The following is a 22,663-nucleotide window of genomic DNA, read 5'->3' as shown; positions in this document are numbered from 1 at the left end:
AACTCATGTTTATAGTTATAATAATAATAATAGTAGTAATGATGATGATGATAGGTTGAATCTGATAAAACTGCCAATATTCTGTTGTTTTTGACTTACAAAATGGCTATTCTACATGGTTCCACCTAAGAATAATACCCAGCGTTGATCTATGCCAGGCACCGTTCTGAGTGTATTACTTCATTTAATTCTTGCAACAACCCTATGAGGCAGGTGTTATAATCCCCATTTTATTGGTGAGGAAGCTAAAGCACAGAAAAGCTAAGCAACTTGCCCAGAGTCACAGGGAGAAAGTGCTGGAAGTGGGTTAGAGCCTAGGCAGTCTGACTCCAGCGCTCTGAACCACCATGCTGCCTCCCAGACTGTCTTTCTGAATACACACAAGACATAGGTTTTGTTTTTTAACATCTTTATTGGAGTATAATTGCTCTACAATGGTGTGTTAGTTTCTGCTTTATAACAAAGTGAATCAGCTATACGTATACATATATCCCCATATCCCCTCCCTCTTGTGTCTCCCTCCCACCCTCCCTATCCCACCCCTCTAGGTGGTCACAAAGCACGGAGCTGATCTCCCTGTGCTATGCGGCTGCTTCCCACTAGCTGTCTATTTTACATTTGGTAGTGTATATAAGTCCATGCCACTCTCTCACTTCGTCCCAGCTTACCCTTCCCCCTCCCCGTGTCCTCAAGTCCATTCTCTATGTCTGCGTCTTTATTCCTGTCCTGCCCCTAGGTTCATCAGAACCATTTTTTTTTTTTAGATTCCATATATATGTGTTAGCATATGGTATTTGTTTTTCTCTTTCTGACTTACTTCACTCTGTATGATAGACTCTTGGTCCATCCACCTCACTACAAATAACTGAATTTCATTCCTTTTTATGGCTGAGTAATATTCCATTGTATATATGTGCCACATCTTCTTTATGCATTCATCTGTCGATGGACACTTAGGTTGCTTCCATATCCTGGCTATTGTAAATAGAGCTGCAGTGAACATTGTGGTACATGACTCTTTTTGAATTATGGTTTTCTCAGGGTATATGCCCAGTAGTGGGATTGCTGGGTCGTATGGTAGTTCTATTTTTAGTTTTTTGAGGAACCTCCATACTGTTCTCCATAGTGACTGTATCAATTTACTTTCCCATCAACAGTGCAAGAGGCTTCCCTTTTCTCCACACCCTCTCCCAAAACATAGTTTTAAAGGCCAGTTTTATTTGTCCACTGTTCCTCACTCTTCTCTACTTGCGACCATGGGTGGGGGTCAGTAGGGATAAAGGAAGGGGTGATATGTGATACTACTTATGTGAAAGCTGTTGGACCAGCTTGGTGTACATGTAACAGACAGAGGCAGCATTATCGGTGACAGTTTTTTGAGCTGTCTTAAGGACACAGTTCTCCTATTTCCTAGGTACCTTTTCAGAGAGCAGGATGCCTGTTAACCTCTAAATAGACTACTGGTCTCAAAACAAAAAAACAAAAAATAGATTACTGGTCTCTTTTGCCTACCCAGTTGGTCAGTCAGGTTCCAATGGTTGATATTGTTTCTTGATTCAGAAACTAGACTAAGGCCCTCCATTACCCCTGTCAGTTTACAGAAAGTCTAGTTGGGTTTTGAATTGTAGATCCTATGAGGGTTCCCATGTGCATGTATTGCTAAAGATTTGCCGATAGAATTTTCTTGCCCTGCTATAAAAAAGTGTTCTGGCATGCCAGAGAATTCCAGGGGCGCTGGATATTAATGGCAGTGTCTCTTATTTTTTCTGTTGCAATACATCATGTCTTGTTCCTGCAGAGGACAGTTGACTAAAATTACATTTTTCTACTTTTTATGAAAATTACTTTTCTCTGTAGTCTGGCAGCATCGTACAGTTCGGTTTTGTATAGCATTTCCTAAGCAAACTGTGTGACCGAGGGCTTCATAGAGGTGTATGATAGCAGAAAAAAAAGAGTTGCTATGAAGTTCAGATGAGCAGGAAGCCCAGAATTTTCTGTGGAGACTTGAAGGTCGATGGGGAAGAGTGAGGACGATAAATCCCTCTTGAAGAGTTGGTTCGCAGTGGCAAAAATTTGGTGTTGATAAGTGATTAGTGACCATAGAATTGCAGTGATGTTAGCACAGACAGAACTTCTGGAAGGACTAGAGAAAGAAAGGAAGCAGTTTGAACAAGACCCTGAAATGAGTGGGAGAAGTGCTGGAGTTGACAGTAAGAATAATTGACTTCATTTTAGTTTGAGAAAAGAGAATGTGCCAGCCTCTACTTTAGACTTAAAGTTGAGTTAAAATCATACATAAGTTTGATTTTTTTAAAATTAATTAATTTATTTATTTTTGGCTGTGTTGGGTCTTCGTTCCTGTGCGAGGGCTTTCTCTAGTTGCGGCAAGCGGGGGCCACTCTTCATCGCGGTGCGCGGGCCTCTCACTATCGCGGCCTCTCTTGTTGCGGAGCACAGGCTCCAGACGCGCAGGCTCAGTAGTTGTGGCTCACGGGCCCAGTTGCTCCGCGGCATGTGGGATCCTCCCAGACCAGGGCTCGAACCCGTGTCCCCTGCATTGGCAGGCGGACTCTCAACCACTGCGCCACCAGGGAAGCCCATAAGTTTGGTTTTATTTAGTGAGCGTCCACCGTGCGAGGGCCTGTATTCTGGACACAGGAAGTAGATGGAGCACAGTCAGCCTCACCACACCAGCCCGCTGTGGGTGGTCGCCTTGGTGTCTTGTCTAGGGCCTCTCTGAAAGTTACACCAAGAAGTGCAATAATAGTCAATAATGTTCTACTTGGAGGGGACCATGACACTTGTTTCAGAATTATGTTTCGTACTGGGTTGTCACATTGACAGAGCATCAAGTGTCCCCGCATGAAAAGTGTGACTACATCTGTATAGTCACAAAAGAAGACACAGTCCTTGGGGAGTTTATGAGGCTGGAAAGCCTAACACCAAAGAACAGAAACATCTTTCCCCTTCTCTGCTCATCCAAGATTGCCAGGGGCTTGGGGGACGGGAGACACTTCCTTATTACACTTTACTCCTTGCCACTTTTTGCCTGCTTATTTAGGTTTCTTATAAATTTCAAATATGTCAGGGTAAAAAAAAAAGAGACAGTGCACACGTAGGAGCTTTTCCTCTCTATTCACTGTGGGCCGTTATCTGCAGCAGTGAGATACGTGTAAAGACAGGCATCCCGGCTGTGTGCACGTACACGCGTGTGTGTGGAGAGAGAGGGAGATTTGAAAGTGCAGAGTAATCAGGGAGGTGGTAGCGTTCCACAGTAGGAACGGCCTCCCTGGGTTCCTTTGGCAAGGCTGCAGGGATCAGTGGGATGGTAGAAATGAACTGGTGGCATGAGGCTCGGGAGGGTAACGCTCATGTAACACTTCTTCAAAACTGCATGCCAGCAGTTCCTGTTCGGGATTTTTTGTAATGCTGCTATAACAAAGAATCGTTATCTTCTGACCATGTTTCTCTTGTGCCTTTATTAAATGCAGAGTTACCTGGACAATTTTTGGCCTGATTTAAAGGCCGCCCACGAGCTGTGTGAGTCTATCCTTCAGTCTCGACGAGAAAGAGAGAATGAGAGTCAAGAGAGCCACGGGAAGGAGTACCCAGAACATCTACCCCTGGAAGTGTTAGAAGCCGGCATTAAGTCTGGGCGCTACATCCAGGTGAGGGTGGTAATGGAGAATCGGCGCCAGGATCAGCCAGTGTGTTTCCTTCTCTTTACTTGCCTCCTGTCACAGGCCTCTGATTTCAAAGGCTGTCCATGAGACGGGCCTGAGTAGGCCAGGGCTGTCGATGTTCAAGGTGATGTGGGAGTCTCCTCTGTAGACAGTGCCCTCCGGTTTGGAGCTACTCTCTACTGTTCTTTTTTTTTTTTTTTTTTTTTAATTAATTAATTAATTTTATTTTTGGCTGCGCTGGGTCTTTGTTGCTGTGTGTGGGCTTTCTCTAGTTGTGGCGAGTGGGGGCTACTCTTCATTGCCCTGCGTGGGCTTCTCATTGCGGTGGCTTCTCTTGTTGCAGAGCACGGGCTCTAGGCACACGGGCTTCAGTAGTTGTGGCACGTGGGCTCAGTAGTTGTGGCTCGTGGGCTCTAGAGCGTAAGCTCAGTAGCTGTGGCACACAGGCTTAGTTGCTCTGCGGCATGTGGAATCTTCCTGGACCAGGGCTCAAACCCGTGTCCCCTGCATTGGCAGGCAGATTCTTAACCACTGCGCCACCAGGGAAGTCCCTCCAGTGTTCTTAATTAGGTTACATACCGAACATTACACAAGTAGGTTTTAAATGCCTCCTGTCACTGGGAAAGAATATATTTTTGAATCAAGGTCTGGAGGTTTGGCAAAATTTTAAAGTTGTTGAAATTTGGCTTCTTCATGCCTTTGCCATTTTCCTGCCTCTTTCAAGGTCCCCTTTGTGATCCCTCAAAACCCAGGACCCAGGTGCTGTCAGGGTCTTGAGAAGCAATCAAATAAAATTGCTATTCAGATTTCAACAGCTTTATATGCACTCGTGTGTTTGTGTGTGTGTTTGTATGTCTCTGTGTGCACATACAGTTTTATCACATGCATAGATTTGTGTATTCACCACCACAGTCAAGATACAGAACTGTTCTACCACGAATTTTACATTTTCTAACCAGCAACTCAGACGATTTTTATGCAGTCTGAAGGTTGAGCCTACCACCGTAAACTCCTCCCCTAAAATGTGGGTGTTTTAATGAGTATATCTATGGAGAGGCTAATGCTTCCAATTGGTAATGAAGTTTACAGCATTCCTGGGAGGATATTTTGAGGAAGAAGATTTTTTAAAGACCGCTCATCACTTAGGTAAGATAAATCCTGGCACTTGCAACACTTGGTATAGCTAAGAGTATGTCAAAATGATGGTACGTTCTCTGGAGAAAATAAACTTTGGTGATGAATTGTTATTATTCCTAAAGAAAAGGATCACAAACCTTATAAGTATATAATGGGGATATTTTCATAAAAATTTTTAACTGTACCTTTTGGAGGGTAAAGCAAGCAGAAAAGAACTTTTTCACATTGATTTTTATTTTGATTTTAGGGAACTCTGAGCGTCAACAAACACAGAGCACAAATAGAAGCTTTTGTTCGACTTCAAGGAGCCAGCAGTAAAGATTCAGGTTCAGTGTAAACCTTACATAAATTTCCATACCACTTTTTTATTCTGATATTACACATTGAAGAAAGCAAAGTTGAAATTGTCACATCATATGTGCCATGTCAAATATCCCTACCTACACTGGCTGTGTGGGATCGTGGGTTGGTTTTTTTTCCTCCCTAGCTTTTTGTCTATAATTTCTGATTTTATGGTAATAACTAAAAAATGGTAATAGCTAATATTTTATTGAGTGCTTATTATACATCAGATACTGTTGTAAGCACTTAAAGTAGGTATTATTATTGTTTACCCCCTTTTACACGTGAAGAAACTAAAATACAGAGAGGCAAAGTGACTTTACCAGGATCACTCACCTGGTACGCGGTGGAGCTGAACCTGAGGCCGAGGCAGGCAGGCTGTGATTTTAAGATTTTGCCCTGTACTGCCTCACCGAGCTGTATTGCCTCATTGGAATTGTTTAAAAAGTAACGTCAATGAAAAAAAATGTGTAAATAAGTTTTATCATAATAGAGTGTATTGTTAGTTCTGCAATGACAGGGTGAAAGTAACCCTGATAGATAGTCAAGGGCACCTGGCGAGGTTGAGGAGAATGAGAAGCAGTGGCTTACTCCGGGCTTCTGCTCCTCGGACTTCTCCCTGTCAGTTCTGCAGTGTCCATAGTTCAGCAGCCTGCTGACCGCTCCCTTGGCCGCATGGCCCCTGAAGTTACGGGAGAGAGTCCCAGTGTGGGCTTACATTGTCTCATGCAGGGAACCTACCTCAAAAGATGGTTGAGAGTGGCCTTATGAAAGCACATTATACAGCATGGCTTAGCAGCAGTGTTTCTTCCTTCCTGACCTGTGGAACAAAAGTTTGACTTTGGTTTAACTTCACCTTTGAAAGGAGGGAGCTTTTATTTGCAGGAATGCTGATTAGATCTCGAATGTATTATGTTTGAAATGCCTCACTGGTGTGGCCTCCCCCTTGATGTTATGGGGTTTCTCTGTGCTGCCCCCAAAACAGGTCTAGTCAGTGACATCCTAATCCACGGGATGAAGGCTCGAAACCGCTCGATTCACGGAGACGTGGTAGTTGTCGAACTGCTCCCTAAAAATGAATGGAAAGGAAGAACCACCGCCCTGGGTGAGAATGACGGCGAGTTCCCGAGTGAGCCCATGCCCACAGGTGAGCCAGCTGTAAAGTTGCCTGGTCGTCCATCTGGAATGTTTATTTTTCCTCTCATTAGTCCAGAAATACTGCAATTATTAATATATGATATCATCTCTTTTCCTACATTATCAGTTTCCCCTCTCTGCAGGTTTATTTTATTCTCATCAGCACCCAAATATGCTATATAGTATGTCTCATCTTAAAATAAAAACCCTCTTAGGGGGGCTTCCCTGGTGGCGCAGTGGTTAAGAATCCGCCTGCCAGTGCAGGGGACGCGGGTTCGAGTCCTGGTCCGGGAAGATATCACATGCCACGGAGCATCTAAGCCCGTGCGCCACAACTACTGAGCCTGCACTCTAGAGCCCGCGAGCCACAACTGCTGAGCCCGAGTGCCACAACTACTGAAGCCCACGCGCCTAGAACCCATGCTCTGCAACAGGAGAAGCCACCGCAGTGAGAAGCTCACGCACCACAATGAAGAGTCACCCCTGCTGGCTGCAACTAGAGAAAGCCCGCGTGCAGCAATGAAGACCCAACACAGCCAAAAATAAATAAATAAAATAAATAAATTTATTTTAAAAATAAATAAATAAATGTCACACCAGGCCCCACAAAAGAAAGGGCACACTGACAATGTTAATTTAAAAAATTATCTATCTTAAAAAAATGATCCATTTAATAATAAAATAGAAGGAAGGCAAATGTTTAAGCATATCTCAACTTGTGTGCATGTGCTTGAAAAAATGGGGTGTTGCATTTCCTGTTTTCTTCCTCACTGCTGAACTGGTCAGAGTCCAGATAGGTGACATCTTACCAGTTAAGGCTTTATTTTGTTTTGTTTTCCCAAAGGCAGAGTGGTGGGCATCCTTCAGAAGAACTGGCGGGATTATGTGGTGACATTTCCATCCAAAGAAGAGGTCCAATCGCAGGGCAAAAATGCTCGGAAAATCCTAGTTATACCTTGGGATTACAGAATTCCCAAAATCCGAATTAGCACTCAGCAAGCAGAAGCCCTCCAGGTACCTTTACTCTTTGCCTCTTGTCTTTGCCAGCTTTTGAGCGGTACCAGGAACTGTTAACTCCTTTGCATAGGAAGGGATAAATTATTGATGGCATCTGGCATTCTGAGATCCTGTTTCCAAAAAATTCTAAATATATAGAACCATCTGTTAAGTAGTCCTTGGTTAATAAATGAAGGCCAGAGAGAAACCGTCCTAGAAAGAGCTGTGTAGGACGCTAGAGAGAACATCCATTATCCAGCTGTCCAATACAGAAACTTTTCAATAGATACACTTTGCCAACACTAACAAGCTTTCTTTCAGCAAGCGATATAGAAATACGATGGCTCTGCCCTGTAGGGATGATATCGTGGTACTTCACAGAATCGATTATCCTTTAAGGAATAGAGCCCTGGAGAGAAGACATAAACAAGAAAGTTAGAAATTAACCTTTACTGTGGCGAAGGGTGTAGGCATCGCCCAATTTGATTTGCCCGATGTTTTGCAGTTTGTAAATGAGACACTGAAGCAAGATGTCCCCAGCCCGTAACCGTTGTGTACCTTTCCATCCCAAAGCCTCACGCAGGCTCTCTGAGGCCAGTTGTAACCATTGCTTTCCATGTCTATGGTTTGCTGGAATCCGGGGGCACTGGGGTTCAGTTCATACGGATAACCTTCTTCTCCACCAAAAGATGTCTTAAGAAATTAGAAAGTAACTTTAAAGAAATTAGAAGGTAACTCCCACACACAAAAACATTGAGATTTTTTGTTTTGAAATTTAATTTGGACTATGCATAATTGGGTTTTTCCCTTGTGTCACAAATGTTAACTCGAATGTGTCACAGTTGGCTTTCTGTCTCAGGCTACACTCTCCAGCCCACTTATTTGGTGCGGAGCGGTAATGCCTTCCTTCAAAGCATTGCACTAAGCATTTACCTACCATCTGGCAATTTAGTAAAACAGGAAGAACCCAATAAAAGAACAGAAAAGAAAGAAAAACTGCTATTTGCAAATTGGCCACTCTCTTTGGAGCTTGATGCTGTTTATCACTCATTTGTTTGGTGCTGCTAATTGACCCATTTGACTCCTGGTGCTGGGCTCATGTTTCCCCCTCTTTGTTCAGGACTTCAGGGTGGTTGTGCGCATTGATTCCTGGGAGTCGACATCCATGTATCCAAGTGGACATTTTGTGCGTGTTTTAGGAAGAATCGGAGATCTGGAAGGGGAAATTGCAACCATCCTGGTGGAGAACAGCATTTCAGTCGTCCCCTTCTCAGAAGCTCAGGTCAGACTTCCCCCAGTCCTTTGTTCTGATAAAAGACATTTTCTACTTTTTTGGTTTTTTTTTTGCTTTTGTTGTTGTCGCTTTTGTCATTAAGAAAGAAAAATCTTTGTACTGTGTAACAACCCACTGTCTAAAACCACAGATAATGGAAAAATCTCACTCTTCTTTATTCTGTGTTTGAACCAGATGGAAGTCTGCTTCAAGTGCAGAGTTAGTTTCCTGCAGCCTCACAGCTCTCAAATTTTTACGTTTTCCTACTGTGCTTACAAATGGTATGTCAGTGTCTTACAGTCAGTATACATCCATCCCCCGTAACTACACGGGTACCTGGTTACAGACCCAACTGGGCTCTGGTCCCTGTCATAATCATTCAGCCAGAGGCCTGCAGAAAGCTGCAGGGAGCAGCTTCTTGGGTTCCATACATCTCTGACCCATGGGTCAAAAAATCATGCTCATTATGAAACCGTTTTTGTAACGTTTACAGAAAACAAAAATTCCGTGAACATAAAACATCAGCTATTTTCATCACTTTATGATCTTTTAAAATCCTCGTAAATCTTGTTTATTATTCTTGCATAGCTATACTCATAGTGTGCACAGGCTATTTTCTGCTTCTTTCACTTAAAATTATTTCTATGTATTGACACAGCCTACTTATTTTTAATAGTGATGGCAATTACTCTATAGTGATGTACTCTAGTTTGCTTAAGCATTCCTCAATTGCTGAGCGTTTGGGCTCTTTAATTTTTCACTATTATAAAAGGTGCCACTTCAAACATTTCATAAATATTACTTTTTTTTCTTCTTTTGGAATGTAATCTTTAAAGTGAGATTACCAAGTCAAAGGGCATAAAAAATTTAAATAGCTTTTGCTATGAATTGGCAGATTGTTCTTCAGAAAAATTGGGCCAGTTTGCATTGCCATCAAGAGCATATGGGTAGCAAGGACTTCCCTGGTGGCGCAGTGGTTAAGAATACGCCTTCCAATGCAGGGGACAAGTGTTCGAACCCTGGTCCGGGAAGATCCCACATGCCACGGAGCAACTAATCCCGTGAGCCACAACTACTGAGCCGGCGCTCTAGAGCCCGCGAGCCACAACTACTGAGCCAGTGTGCCACAACTACTGAAGCCCACGAGCCTGGAGCCCGTGCTCCGCAGCAAGAGAAGCCACTGCAATGAGAAACATGCATACTGCAACGAAGAGTAGCCTCCGCTCACCGCAACTAGAGAAAGCCCACGCGCAGCAATGAAGACCCAACGCAGCCAAAAATAAATAAATAAATAAAATAAATAAATTTATATTAAAAAAAAAGAGCATATGGGTAGCAAATAAAGCAATTGACAAAGGATTAATCTCCAAAATATACAAGCAGCTCATGCAGCTCAATATCAAAAAAATAAACAACCCAATCCAAAACTGGGCAGAAGACCTAAATAGACAATTCTCCAAAGAAGATATACAGATTGCCAACAAACACATGAAAGTATGCTCAACATCACTAATCATTAGAGAAATGCAAATCAAAACTACAATGAGGTATCACCTCACACCAGTCAGAATGGCCATCATCAAAAAATCTATAAACAATAAATGCTGGAGAGGGTGTGGAGAAAAGGGAACCCTCTTGCACTGTTGGTGGGAATGTAAATTGATACAGGCACTATGGAGAACAGTATGGAGGTTCCTCAAAAAACTAAAAATAGAACTACCATACGACCCAGCAATCCCACTACTGGGCATATACCCTGAGAAAACCATAATTCAAAAAGAGTCATGTACCACAATGTTCACTGCAGCTCTATTTACAATAGCCAGGACATGGAAGCAACCTAAGTGTCCATCAACAGATGAATGGATAAAGAAGATGTGGCACACATCTACAATGGAATATTACTCAGCCATAAAAAGAAACGAAATTGAGTTATTTTTTGTGAGGTGTATGGACTTAGAGTCTGTCATACAGAGTGAAGTAAGTCAGAAAGAGAAAAACAAATACCATATGCTAACACATATATATGGAATCTAAAAAAAAAAAAAAGTTTCTGAAGAACCTAGGGGCAGGACAGGAATAAAAACACAGACATAGGAAATGGGCTTGAGGACACGGGGAGGGGGAAAGGGTAAGCTGGGACGAGGTGAGAGAGTAGCGTTGACATATATACACTACCAAATGTAAAATAGATAGCTAGTGGGAAGCAGCCGCATTAACACAGGGAGATCAGCTCGGCGATTTGTGTCCACCTAGAGGGCTGGGATAGGGAGGGTAGGAGGGAGACGCAAGAGGGAGGAGATACAGGGATGTATGTATATGTATAGCTGATTCACTTTGTTATAAAGCAGAAACTAACACACCATTGTAAAGCAATTATACTCCAATAAAGATGTTAAAAAAAAAAGAGCATATGGGTATTCTTATTTTCATTATAATTTTTGACAGAATGGTGGCTACAATAGTAAAATACTTTAGAATATTTTACATTATTAAATTTTTATGTTTACCATTAGTATCTGGAAATTATTTGTTGACTTGTTTTGACAGCTTAGTGAAAATGTTAAAACAAAATAAAGCGTGGATTAGACTTCACAGGACTAGAATTCTTCCCTTTTAGCCTACTTAACTGCAAATTGATGGCTTGAACAGGTAATAATGCAGAGAAAATGCTCGAGATTGATCCTGCTTCAAAAAGGAATATGCTTTTAATATTTGGGACATGTTGGTTTTTATCCAGGCTTGACTTGAGTTAAAAGCTCAAATGGATCATTTGAAAATGGGGTGGATATTGTACTCTTCATAAGCCACCCATTCATTCTTTCTCCAGCCTCCACAACTAAAGAGGCTGTAAGCACCCTGCGACATTTCCTGTCCGACTCTAGCGCCTTCAGGGGTATGGGGATTGTGTCTGTCCTATTGACTCCCATCTTCCCAGAGCCTAGCACAGCTCCTGACACATATTAGGCACCTAATAAATAATTATTGCTCAAAAAAAAGCAAACATAGGTTAATTGCAGAAGGTAATGGGTAATTAATGGGGTTTCCATGAGGTCACATTGAGAATGTTAGAGAGTGGATTTTTATAGGAAATTTCTGGTGCATGAATTGCTGAATTTGGGGACTCTCCTTGTACAGATGTGTGAGATGCCAGTAAACACAACCGAAAATCCCTGGAAGGTGAGTTCCGAAGAGGAACGAGAACGTAAAGACCTTAGGAAAACCCATCTGGTATTCAGCATTGACCCCAGAGGTTGTGAAGATGTGGACGACGCCTTCTCGGTCAGAGCCTTGAATAACGGCAACCTAGAGCTCGGGGTGCACATCGCAGACGTGACGCACTTTGTGGCATCGCATTCTTATATTGATATTGAAGCTAGAACAAGGTAACGCTGTTTGAAATCAGCACTGCAATTATGTGTGACTGTAATGTATTTTGTAACTGCTAGTTTCAGATTTTTAAAACAAAGATTTCACAGTTGGGAACAATTCTGAAGATCTCTTCCAGGAAAAAAAAAAAATTGAGGTCCGCTTCCCCTTTTCCTTTAGAAAAGTAGTACCTTGATCAATTTACCTTTCCTTTTTTAACAGAATCTTTTCATGTGTTGTTTCCTTCTAAATTGAAATGGGTTAAATTTTTCATGTAGTAATATCCTATTTTATATAAATACTTGATCATTACACTCTAATTTTTCTTGTACAACTAAGATTCGTACCACTTTTTCTTTCTCTTTTATATCAGTGGAAGAATATTCAGCCCAAAGCGGTATCACTTAGAAAAGTGGGAACATGGGAATGGCTGTATTACCCAGTCTGCTGCACTTGATGAAAAAGCAACAGCCTTGGGGAGTTTATGCTGAGCTTTCGGCCATTTTCCCCACTGCAGCCCGTACCGTCAGCAGTCCTGCTTCTTGCTGCTGAAGGTCATGTGCCTACATATGTGTCATTCACAGGGCCACCACTTATTACTTAGCGGACCGTCGCTATGACATGCTGCCCTCCATCCTCAGCGCTGATGTGTGCTCCCTCCTGGGAGGCGTTGATAGGTGAGTTTGTTCGTTACTTTTATCATCAGAGCTTGTCTTGCCCCTTCTGTGGTGACTAGTGGCTCTCGCTTGTGGCCTCTTCCTCGTCTTCTTTCTGATATACTCTCCTGCCCGCCTCCCCACCCCTGCTTTCCCCCTACATCCTCTGCACCCTGCTGCACCACTTATTTGGGGGCAGCTTTGTTTCTCTCACCTTCCCTTCCCTTCCGCTCCTCTTTCTCTTTTCTTTCTGTCTAGCTGTGAGGCTGCTTCTCCCTCTTGTTGGCTTTTTAAAGTCAAAGTCTAGGAACAAATGTATATACCTTTGCACATATGTGTTCCCTGGTTGAGGCTGTTTTGCATGAGGATCATGATCTTAGGGAGTTTTTTGTTTATTTGTTGTAAAGTTTATGTCTGTCTTTGAATAGATAATAAAACCATGTAGCCCAAAATTCATACGTTAGAAAAGATGTTTAGTGAAAGGCTCCCACCTGCCACTTTCCCTCAGTTACCAATTTCTTCTGTATTTTTCTAGACATAATACTGTAACAAAAAAACCCCTCAGTTTTCCACCTTCCTATGTAGGGAAAACTCCAGCTCTTCCCTGCTATGTCTTTCTTTCCTGTGAGTCTCCTTTGCCTTTACAGGGAACACGTCACATCTGACACTTCTGGTCACCAAATGTGTGGAGGTGTTTCTCTACACCAAGCAGTTCTCTGCAACACCAGCTGGGTGTCTTACAATTTAATTCAGTTCTGATACTGTCTACCCAGAGATGGCATCAGGTTCCACAGGGTAAAGGACTCAGTCCCACAGGACTGTCCCCACTCCTCAACTTCAGACACCATCACAAGCCCAGATTGTCAGCATGCTTCTGAATGACCAGCTGTAGATTAGAGGTTCCCACGACTCCCTCTTTAGACTTCAGATGCCAGTTGCAAGTCCACATTCTTACCTGTACTTCTGACCAACTGGCTATAAATCAGAGGTTCCCAGACCCCCTCCTCAAGTTCAATTAATTTGCTAGGGCAGCTCTCAGAACTCAGGAAAACAGTTTACCTACATTTACTGGTTTATTATAAAAGTATATGATAAAGGATACAGATGAACGTCCAGATGGAAGAGATGTGTAGAGCAAGGTATGTGGGAAGGACACAGAGCTTCCAGGCCCAAGGGTGCCACTCTCCCCAGCACCTCCATGTGTTCACCAATCCAGAAGCTCGCCGAACCTCACGCTTTGGGGATTTTATGGAGGCTTCATCACGTTGGCACGATCGATCAGTAACTCCATTTTCAGCCCTTCTCCCTTCTCAGGAGAATGAGGGGCAGGGCTGAAAGCTTCTAATCATGGCTTGGTCTTTCCAGTGACCAGCCCTCATCCAGGAGCCCACCCAGAGTCTCCTCGTTAGAACAAAAGACACTCCTATCTCCCAGGAAATTACAAGGGTTTCAGAAGCCCTGTATCAAGAGCTAGGGACAAAGACCAATATATATGTTCTGTTATTTCAAAAATAAACACACACACACGCATGTGTACCTATGGACATGTGGTCTTTCTTTGTTATACAAATGGTGACCATATGTATGTATGTATGTGTGTGTGTATATATATATATATATATATACTGTTCAGACCTTGCTTTTTTTTTAAATTAACAATGTATCTTGGAGATCATTAATATGGAAATCATTCCATATTAATAACAGTTATCTATCTGTGGAAATTTAGATTGTTTCCAAACTTTTGCTATTATAAACAAAACTGTACTGAATTACTTGGAATATATCTCATTTCACATTTTTAAAAGTACAGTATCTCTGGAAGATAAAGTCCTAGAAGTGGAATTTCTGTGTCAACGGGTATATACATTTGTGTTTAAATAGATAATAACCAAATCGCCTTCCACAGAGGTTGTACCAGTTATATTCTCTCCGTCAATGTATGAGAATGCTAGTTTCCCCACAGCCTTACCAGCACAATATGTTGTGTTTTTTTTTTTTTGTCTTTGCCAATTTGAAAAATAAAAATGGTATCTTAGAGTGGTTTTGATTTGCATTTTTCTACTGTGAGTAAAGTCAAACATTTTTTTGTATGCCTAACAGTCATTTGTATATCCTTTTCTGTGAACTATTTCATGTTTCTTGCCCCTTTTTCTTTTGCTTTCTTGATCTATTAGTAATTGATATATAAGAGCTCTTTATACATTAAGAAATTAGCCCAGTGTTTTTTATATGAGTTGTAAATGTTAGAGTGATTTGGTGGTAAAGTGATTCTTTACTAAGTGAACTTTTTGCTAATGAACCTACCATCAAGGCTGATATCCTAGTTCAGTGTCATTCTGTAGCATTCGAAAGGCTTTGCTCTTCTTTGCTAGCGAGCCCAGTAGACTTAACTCTATCAGTGCTATGCTGTTCTAAGGAAAATGGAGAACCGTAAAGTCAGGTTTGTAACATTCCATGTGAACTTATTTCAGTTTTGCTCAGAGCTCCCCAGAACCTAATCTAACCTTGTTTTAATGTTAAATATCTTTTGATTTAGCAGTGGAGTGTTGGATTGAAACATCGGACCAGAACCCTGTAGCAATGTCATTTTTTAAATTACATTTAGGGTCTAGTTCTGTTTATTTCAAAAATGGAAGAATTAAATAATGATGTGAGTGTGACTGGTTTTGTAGGTATGCTGTAAGCATCATGTGGGAATTGGATAAAACCTCCTATGAAATTAAGGAAGTATGGTACGGCAGAACCATTATTCGATCAGCATACAAACTATTTTATGAAGCAGCCCAAGAATTACTGGACGGAAACGTCGACATTGTTGATGATATTCCAGAATTCGGGGACCTGGATGAGAAGAGCCGACAAGCCAAGCTAGAGGAGTTACTGTGGGCAATCAGAAAGCTGACGGACATAGCCCGCCACGTCCGAGCCAAACGATACCAATGCGGAGCCCTGGAGCTGGAAGGGGTAGAGGTTCGCATCCAGCTCGACGAGAAGAAGAACATTCACGACCTCATCCCCAAGCAGCCCCTGGAAGTCCATGAGACGGTGGCTGAATGCATGATCCTGGCCAACCACTGGGTAGCCAAGAAGATCTGGGAGAGCTTCCCTCACCAGGCCTTGCTGCGCCGGCACCCTCCTCCACACCAGGAGTTTTTTTCTGAACTCCGAGAGTGTGCTAAAGCAAAGGGCTTCTTCATAGATACACGGTAATTCCTCTTTTGAGGGGGTAGGGAACTGGAAGGGGATGCTGTACACTTATTGATCTTACAGTAGTTCTTAAAATGTGACAGCCAGATCTTTGACCAAAAATAGAAAACTTCTTGTCTTTCTTCATTTACTATAATGTAGGTATAGAGGCTTCAATTTTTTTTTTTTCTTTTTTTTTTTTTGACACACTGCGTGGCTTGTGGGATCTTTGTTCCCCAACCAGGGATAGAACCCATGCCCCCCTGCAGCGGAAGCTCGGAGTCCTAACCACTGGACTGCCAGGGAATTCCCTAGAGGCTTCAAATTAAAACAAGTTTATTTAGGCGTAATTTTGACCCACTACAGTTTGTAATATAAAAATAAGGATCCTGTTATCCTTAATTTAATTTCATCTGCCCCTTAGGCAAATGCGAAGACTTAATCCTCTATTTCAATACTTTAAAAATGCAGCCTATCTCTGTGGCAATATCATAAGACACCACACTGATGGTAAATTTATACCATTCCTCCGTAGAATGAGACATTTTTACTCCCCACCTCCAGGATAAAATATTTTCCCTGTTAAAAATGATGTATAGGGCTTCCCTGGTGGCGCAGTGGTTGAGAATCTGCCTGCCAATGCAGGGGACACGGGTTCGAGCCCTGGTCTGGGAAGATCCCACATGCCGCGGAGCAACTAGGCCCATGAGCCACAGTTACTGAGCCTGCGCGTCTGGAGCCTGTGCTCCGCAACAAGAGAGGCCACGATAGTGAGAGGCCCGTGCACTGCGATGAAGAGTGGCCCCCACTTGCTGCAATTAGAGAAAGCCCTCGCGCAGAAACGAAGACCCAACACAGCCATAAATAAATTAATTAATTAATTAAAAAAAAAAAAGATGTATAAAGGGGATTCTTTTTTTCAATATTTTGTTGTCAGTAACAGGTGCTAATTAATATATCTTTTATTCATTTATGAAAATGGATTTTTTTTGCCTCTCTCTTTAGGTGATAGTATCTCTTAACTGGTTTAGTCCATGGTTGAGCTCTGGGTGCGTGCCAGACGCACATGCTAAGGGCTTTCAGGTGTTAGCTTGGATCATTCATTCATATTTTACAGATAGGGAAATTAAGTCTGGAGAGGTTAATTTGCCGATAATTTAGCAGCTGGTTAGGGCAGAGCCGGGATTGGAATCCATGTCTGTCAGACGTGAAAGCTCACATTAGTGCCCACTCTGTCACATTGCTTCTCCTTCCCCGTTTCTCTTGGCAGGCTACGGTACAGAACTGAATTATATAGTATATTATTAAATTGTTACTATAACTCTATATTTCCTGGGTTTTAAAAAACTACTTAAAAGTAAGTAAATAGGGCTTCCCTGGTGGCGCAGTGGTTGAGAGTCTGCCTGCCAATGCAGGGGACGCGGGTTCGAGCCCTGGTCTGGGAAGATCCCACATGCCGCGGAGCAACTAGGCCCGTGAGCCACAACTGCTGAGCCTGCACGTCTGGAGCCTGTGCTCGGCAACGAGAGGCCGTGATAGTGAGAGGCCCGCGCACCGCGATGAAGAGTGGCCCCCGCTTGCCGCAACTAGAGAAAGCCCTCGCACAGAAACGGAGACCCAACACAGCCATACATACATACATAAATTAAAAGAATGTAAGCAGACAAGAATAGCATTAAAAATATATAAATAAATAAAAGTAAGTAAATAGAATGCTTCCTCTCGCCCTCTTTAAAAAAAGAAAAAGGTGTTCTTTTTCTGGGTTTCTTTTACTTGTGTACCTCAGGTTTAGTTCTGTTTTGTTTTTTAACTCTCTCTGGCTCAATAATTTTTTTTTTTTTGGCTGCGCTGCCCAGCACGCAGGATCTTCGTTCCCCGACCAGGGATCAAAGCATGGAGTCTTAACCACTGGACCACTAGGGGAGTCCCTGGCTCAATAATTCTTGATTTAAAAAAAGAAAAAATCCATTCTTTGACCTGTACAGGATGTTTAAGGTTAAGGGTGTTAGGAATTTAATTCAGCAAGTACCTGGCCACCCACTGTGCGCTGAGCATTAACTTCATCTCATAAGTTCAGCACATTACTCTTCAGTACTTAAGAAATGTATCTGAGGGAATTCCCTGGTGGTCTAGTGGTTACGACTTGGCGCTTTCACTGCCATGGCCGAGGTTCGATCCCTGGTCAGGGAACTAAGATCCTGCAAGCCACGCAGTGTGGCAAAGAAAAAAGAAAAGAAAAGAAATGTATTTGAATTCTGACACGCTTTCTTTGTTTCAAACCTCAAAAGCAAACTAGATTTCTTTTTATTTTTTTATTTTTTTATTTTTATTTTTTGGCTGTGTTGGGTCTTCGTTGCTGCACGGGCTTTTCTCTGGTTGTGGAGAGCGGGGGCTACTCTTCGTTGCGGTGCGCAGGCTTCTCATTGCAGTGGCTTCTCTTGTGGAGCACTGGCTCTAGGCGTGCAGGCTTCAGTAGTTGTGGCACATGGGCTCAGTAGTTGTGGCTCGTGGACTCTAGAGCGCAGGCTCAGTAGTTGTGGCGCACGGGCTTAGTTGCTCCGCGGCATGTGGGATCCTCCCCGACCAGGGCTCGAACCCGTGTCTCCTGCATTAGCAGGCAGATTCTTAACCACTGCACCACCAGGGAAGCCCCGCAAACTAGATTTCTATAGTTGAAAAAAGTTGCTTCTGAAATGTGTCCAAAATAAATTTAACTACTGGCAGATGAACGTATTCAGAGGGTGAGTGAAGGGTTCCTCTCAGAGGGTTGACTTGTAAATCATTGCTGGGGACTAAATAAAATTTTTACATTTTTTTGTCAGGTCCAATAAAGCACTGGCTGATTCTCTGGATAATGCAAATGACCCCAACGATCCCATTGTCAACTGGTTGCTTCGATCAATGGCTACACAAGCCATGTCTAACGCACTGTATTTTTCCACTGGATCATGTGCCGAGGAAGAGTTCCATCACTATGGTGAATGATAAAATTTTACTGTGTGCCCATAACCTTGAGCAAATTGTTTAAAAAGTATGTTTTTTTGTTCATTTTGATTTTTTGGTTTATTTTTGAAGGTCTAGCATTAGATAAATATACTCACTTTACCTCTCCAATAAGAAGATACTCAGATATTATAGTACACCGACTGTTAATGGCAGCCATTTCAAAAGATAAGAAAATGGAAATTAAGGAAGATTTGTTCAGCAACAAAGATCTTGAGGAATTATGCAGACATATCAACAACAGAAACCGAGTAAGAGGGAATTTTTAATTCTCTTACCCATCATCTCTTTTGCTAACAGAATATCAGCTTTATTGTATAGTGGAATGAAGTACCGTATATTCTAGCAAAGTAAACTCTAGAATTTTTTCAACCATGAAAAATCATAAAGTTTGTTGAGTAGCTCTCAATATATTTACAAATGTTCTGAAGTGACTTAATGTGGATTTATGAGATTTACCACGGGTTAGATGTCTTTCCCAAAATGTAGAAATGTGAAAGATTATCATCTTACTACCCAAAGATAATAACAATTCTAGACAATGCTTTTTATTTATAAAATTATCCAATCATACCTGCTGTTTGAAATCTGCCTTTTTTCACTTAACATGTTATTGATAGCACACCATGTCAATATAGTTACATCATTGTTTTAGAAACTGCTTTGCATTCTATTTTATATTGTTGCTAGTGGCCATAATGTTGTACAGGTTAGAACTAGACCATTTGGTGATACATAAGATTGGAAGCTACCTAAATGTTTAATATTATTTTCTGTATCCAGAGTTCTAGTTTGATACTGTGCAACATTATAGCCACTAGTCATGCTGGTTTAAATTAAAAATTCAGTTCCTCAGTCACACTAGCCGCATTTCACGTGCCCAACAGACATGTGTGGCTTGTGGCTACCTATGGGACAACACAGATAACAGAACACTTCCATCATTGCAGAAAGTTGTTAGGCAGCACTGTTCCAGGCAATCTAGTTTACAACCATCCTTGTGTATACACTTTTACAGACTTCTCACGTTTTACCTGGATAAATCCCTGGTAATAATGAATTGCTGAGTCGAAAGGGCTGCACAAATAAAACTTTCATACCTATTACTAAATTGCCTTTCAGAATAGTAGATCTAATTTGCACTTCTACCAGCAGGATTTTGGTAGGACAGACTTGAAAATAAAGGTAAGACATAGACCTGGATACTTTTCCTCTTCCTGAATGAACTAGAGACAGTTTTTAAATAACAAACAAGTTGTTTTCTTAAAAGAATTAAGTTTCTAAGACATTTTTGAGGGAATGATAAAGGGTCCCACAAAATTGACTTAATTCATAATAGAGAAGAATGTTTGTATTAATAGTTTTCTAGAACCTAGCCTTTTTTAAAAGACATTGTTTCTGTGGGAATATGAATCACGTTTCTTCTGGGGATGTCAGGGAAGTCCATCATCACGCTTTGGGGTTGTGCTTCTTCTTACAGGCAGCACAGCATTCTCAGAAGCAGTCTACAGAGCTCTTCCAGTGCATGTATTTTAAAGACAAAGACCCAGAAACTGAGAAGCGTTGCATATCTGATGGGGTTATTTATTCAATTAGGACAAACGGTGTGCTTGTGTTTATACCAAGGTATGTTATTTCTAACACAAGAGTTGTTAAGAAATCATGGTTAACCTTAAAGTATAGACATGGTATATAAACGGTACATTAGATATAATTTATTAAAGCATTTATTTTAGCAACTGTTTTGTAGTTACCATATGTACATAATGTAATAATATATAATTCATTATGTAAGTATAAATGGATATTAGAATCTAGTACATCTCTCTCAGTCTTAGGGTTTTACTTTGTTATTTAGCAAAACATTTTGTTTCCATCTGCTCAATGAAATAGATATTTGGAGGTAAATCAGATGAAAAGTTCTTTTTTTTTTTTTTTTTTTGGAAAGTTGTTTTTAATCTGTAAGAAAAACTAGCATTCTAGATAAGTATACAAAATCTGCATACTAAGAATATCTCTGGATTTTTATTCTGACAATGATTCAGGTTTGGGATTAAAGGTGCTGCTTATCTAAAAAATAAAGATGGTTTGGTGATCTCATGCAGCCCAGATGGCCATTCTGAATGGAAACCAGGATCCCTTCAACGATTTCAAAACAAAATCACCTCTACCACGACAGGAGGGGAATCTGTTACGTTCCATTTGTTTGACCACGTAACAGTAAGTCTGTATTTATATTACCACGTAACAGTAAGTCTGTATTTATGTTAAGAATTGCTTTCACTGCAAAGAACAAAGACTGTGATTTAGTAATATGCATTTTCTCCTCTATGACAGGTGAGAATATGTGTACAGGCCTCACGTTGCCATTCTGATACAATAAGGCTTGAAATAATAAGCAACAAACCATACATGATGCCAGATACAGAACTTTTTCAGCAGAGTTCCCTCTTGCTAAAGAGTGATTTAGTGAAAGAAGTAACTAGATCTGTGGAGGAAGCTCAGCTTGCTCAAGAAGTCAAAGTAAATGTCATCGAGAAAGATTATCAAAAATATTGCCAAACAAAGGGAAGAAGCCTGTACACACTTCTAGAGGAAATAAGAGACCTAGCTCTCCTGGATGTTTCCAACAGTTATGGAATATGAAACTCTTCTTACTTCATTAAAAGACCTTTGTCTTACATGAATGTTTTACCTTCTTTTAAACATTAAGATATAATTTTCTGCGTCACCCAATGTCACCCAATCCCTGAGTGGGATTGGGTAGATATTTCAGATATTTGTGAAATGTTTTCTTATCATTAATTTAAGTTGCATTAAATAAAGTACAGTTAGGTCACTATGGAGAGTGGCTTTTCAGAGATAAGTAGATACTGAATCCTGGCTCTGCAAATCATGTTGCTGGTCTTGTTAATAAACCCAGAATTGACTTTTGGTTAGCTTGTCTCAAATCCATTCTTTTATAGTATTAATTTTTCCAGTAATTGCCACACTGGGCCATTTGGGTCATAGGCCCCTCTGAAATCTGCCAGATTAACTTTTCAGTCACCTTCATATAATAAGCTCCGTCCTGTCCACATATCCACTTTAAAGCTCCCTATTTCGCATTTGACTCAGTCACCCCTGCTGTCCCCAGCACCAACTGGGGATAGGGCATAGGGAGCGGGGTGGGGTGCACTGGGTAAGGTCTGTTCTCTCAAACCTCCCTTCCTACCCTCTCCTCAGATGATGAGTTGCATTGGACTTGCCCTTGCTGGAGACTTGTTACTTAGCACCATCACTCTTGCCAGTCTTCCCCCCAAAAAGCAACCTTCCCATGTCCTAGTTTGTAAAAACTAGCTTTGCCTTTCCCTCTCCCCCATGGGAACCTCCTGCCAAGAACCAGACCAACCTTTAAACTTGATTCTCAACGTGGTACTTTCTATCTGCAATTACCCCTCCACCGAGTTGATAAACTCAGGCAGGAAAAACTCCAATTAAGTCCTCCCACCATGTGGCCCTAACACTTCAGCCTCATATTCACCATTCCCAAATCTCTCATTTCCTAGATTTTCATTTCTATATTATTGTACATGTTCTTCCCAATCCTTGGCATCTCCACCGAATCCTCCCTACGTGCTCTGTGTTCCCCATTATACTTTGCAAGTTTCTCTCCAACTAACTAGTCAGTATGGTACCAAGGAGCATGTGAACTTCCATAGCACCTATGCAGGCCAGGCAATATATCAGCTTTTCACGTGACCCTTTAAGTATTAAAGTGACTCCTCAAAAGACATGTAAACACATATAACAACTGTGAACATTTTACCAAAAATGTAAAGTGTAGAACTAAATAGCAATGAGAAAATTTTATAAAGCCTCTAGGGATAGTTTGTGAG

At 41.5% G+C, this 22,663-nt stretch overlaps 1 protein-coding gene across 3 annotated transcripts in view; it reads left to right on the top strand.

Moving 5' to 3' along the window:
• DIS3L (DIS3 like exosome 3'-5' exoribonuclease) overlaps window positions 1-21,468 on the top strand; it is a 34,648-nt gene extending 13,180 nt beyond the window's left edge. For 2 of the 3 annotated variants that reach the window (XM_059912972.1, XM_059912974.1), the window contains exons 5-17: window positions 3,492-3,668; window positions 5,068-5,146; window positions 6,148-6,309; window positions 7,144-7,313; window positions 8,416-8,577; window positions 11,707-11,954; window positions 12,522-12,614; window positions 15,269-15,802; window positions 18,605-18,759; window positions 18,858-19,036; window positions 20,266-20,411; window positions 20,831-21,005; window positions 21,123-21,468. In XM_059912972.1, coding sequence (XP_059768955.1) covers window positions 3,492-3,668; window positions 5,068-5,146; window positions 6,148-6,309; window positions 7,144-7,313; window positions 8,416-8,577; window positions 11,707-11,954; window positions 12,522-12,614; window positions 15,269-15,802; window positions 18,605-18,759; window positions 18,858-19,036; window positions 20,266-20,411; window positions 20,831-21,005; window positions 21,123-21,431 — 2,589 coding nt within the window. In that variant the 3' untranslated portion in view covers window positions 21,432-21,468. The remainder of the gene's footprint in view (window positions 1-3,491; window positions 3,669-5,067; window positions 5,147-6,147; window positions 6,310-7,143; window positions 7,314-8,415; window positions 8,578-11,706; window positions 11,955-12,521; window positions 12,615-15,268; window positions 15,803-18,604; window positions 18,760-18,857; window positions 19,037-20,265; window positions 20,412-20,830; window positions 21,006-21,122) is intronic. The other variant, XM_059912973.1, reaches the window with a different exon arrangement.
• The last annotated feature ends 1,195 nt before the right edge of the window (window positions 21,469-22,663 follow it).

Source organism: Balaenoptera ricei, chromosome 2, assembly GCF_028023285.1.
Source record: "Balaenoptera ricei isolate mBalRic1 chromosome 2, mBalRic1.hap2, whole genome shotgun sequence".
Classification (NCBI taxonomy): Eukaryota; Metazoa; Chordata; class Mammalia; order Artiodactyla; family Balaenopteridae; genus Balaenoptera; species Balaenoptera ricei.
Note: the sequence above shows the minus strand (reverse complement) of the source record. Positions and strands in the feature narration are given on the sequence as shown.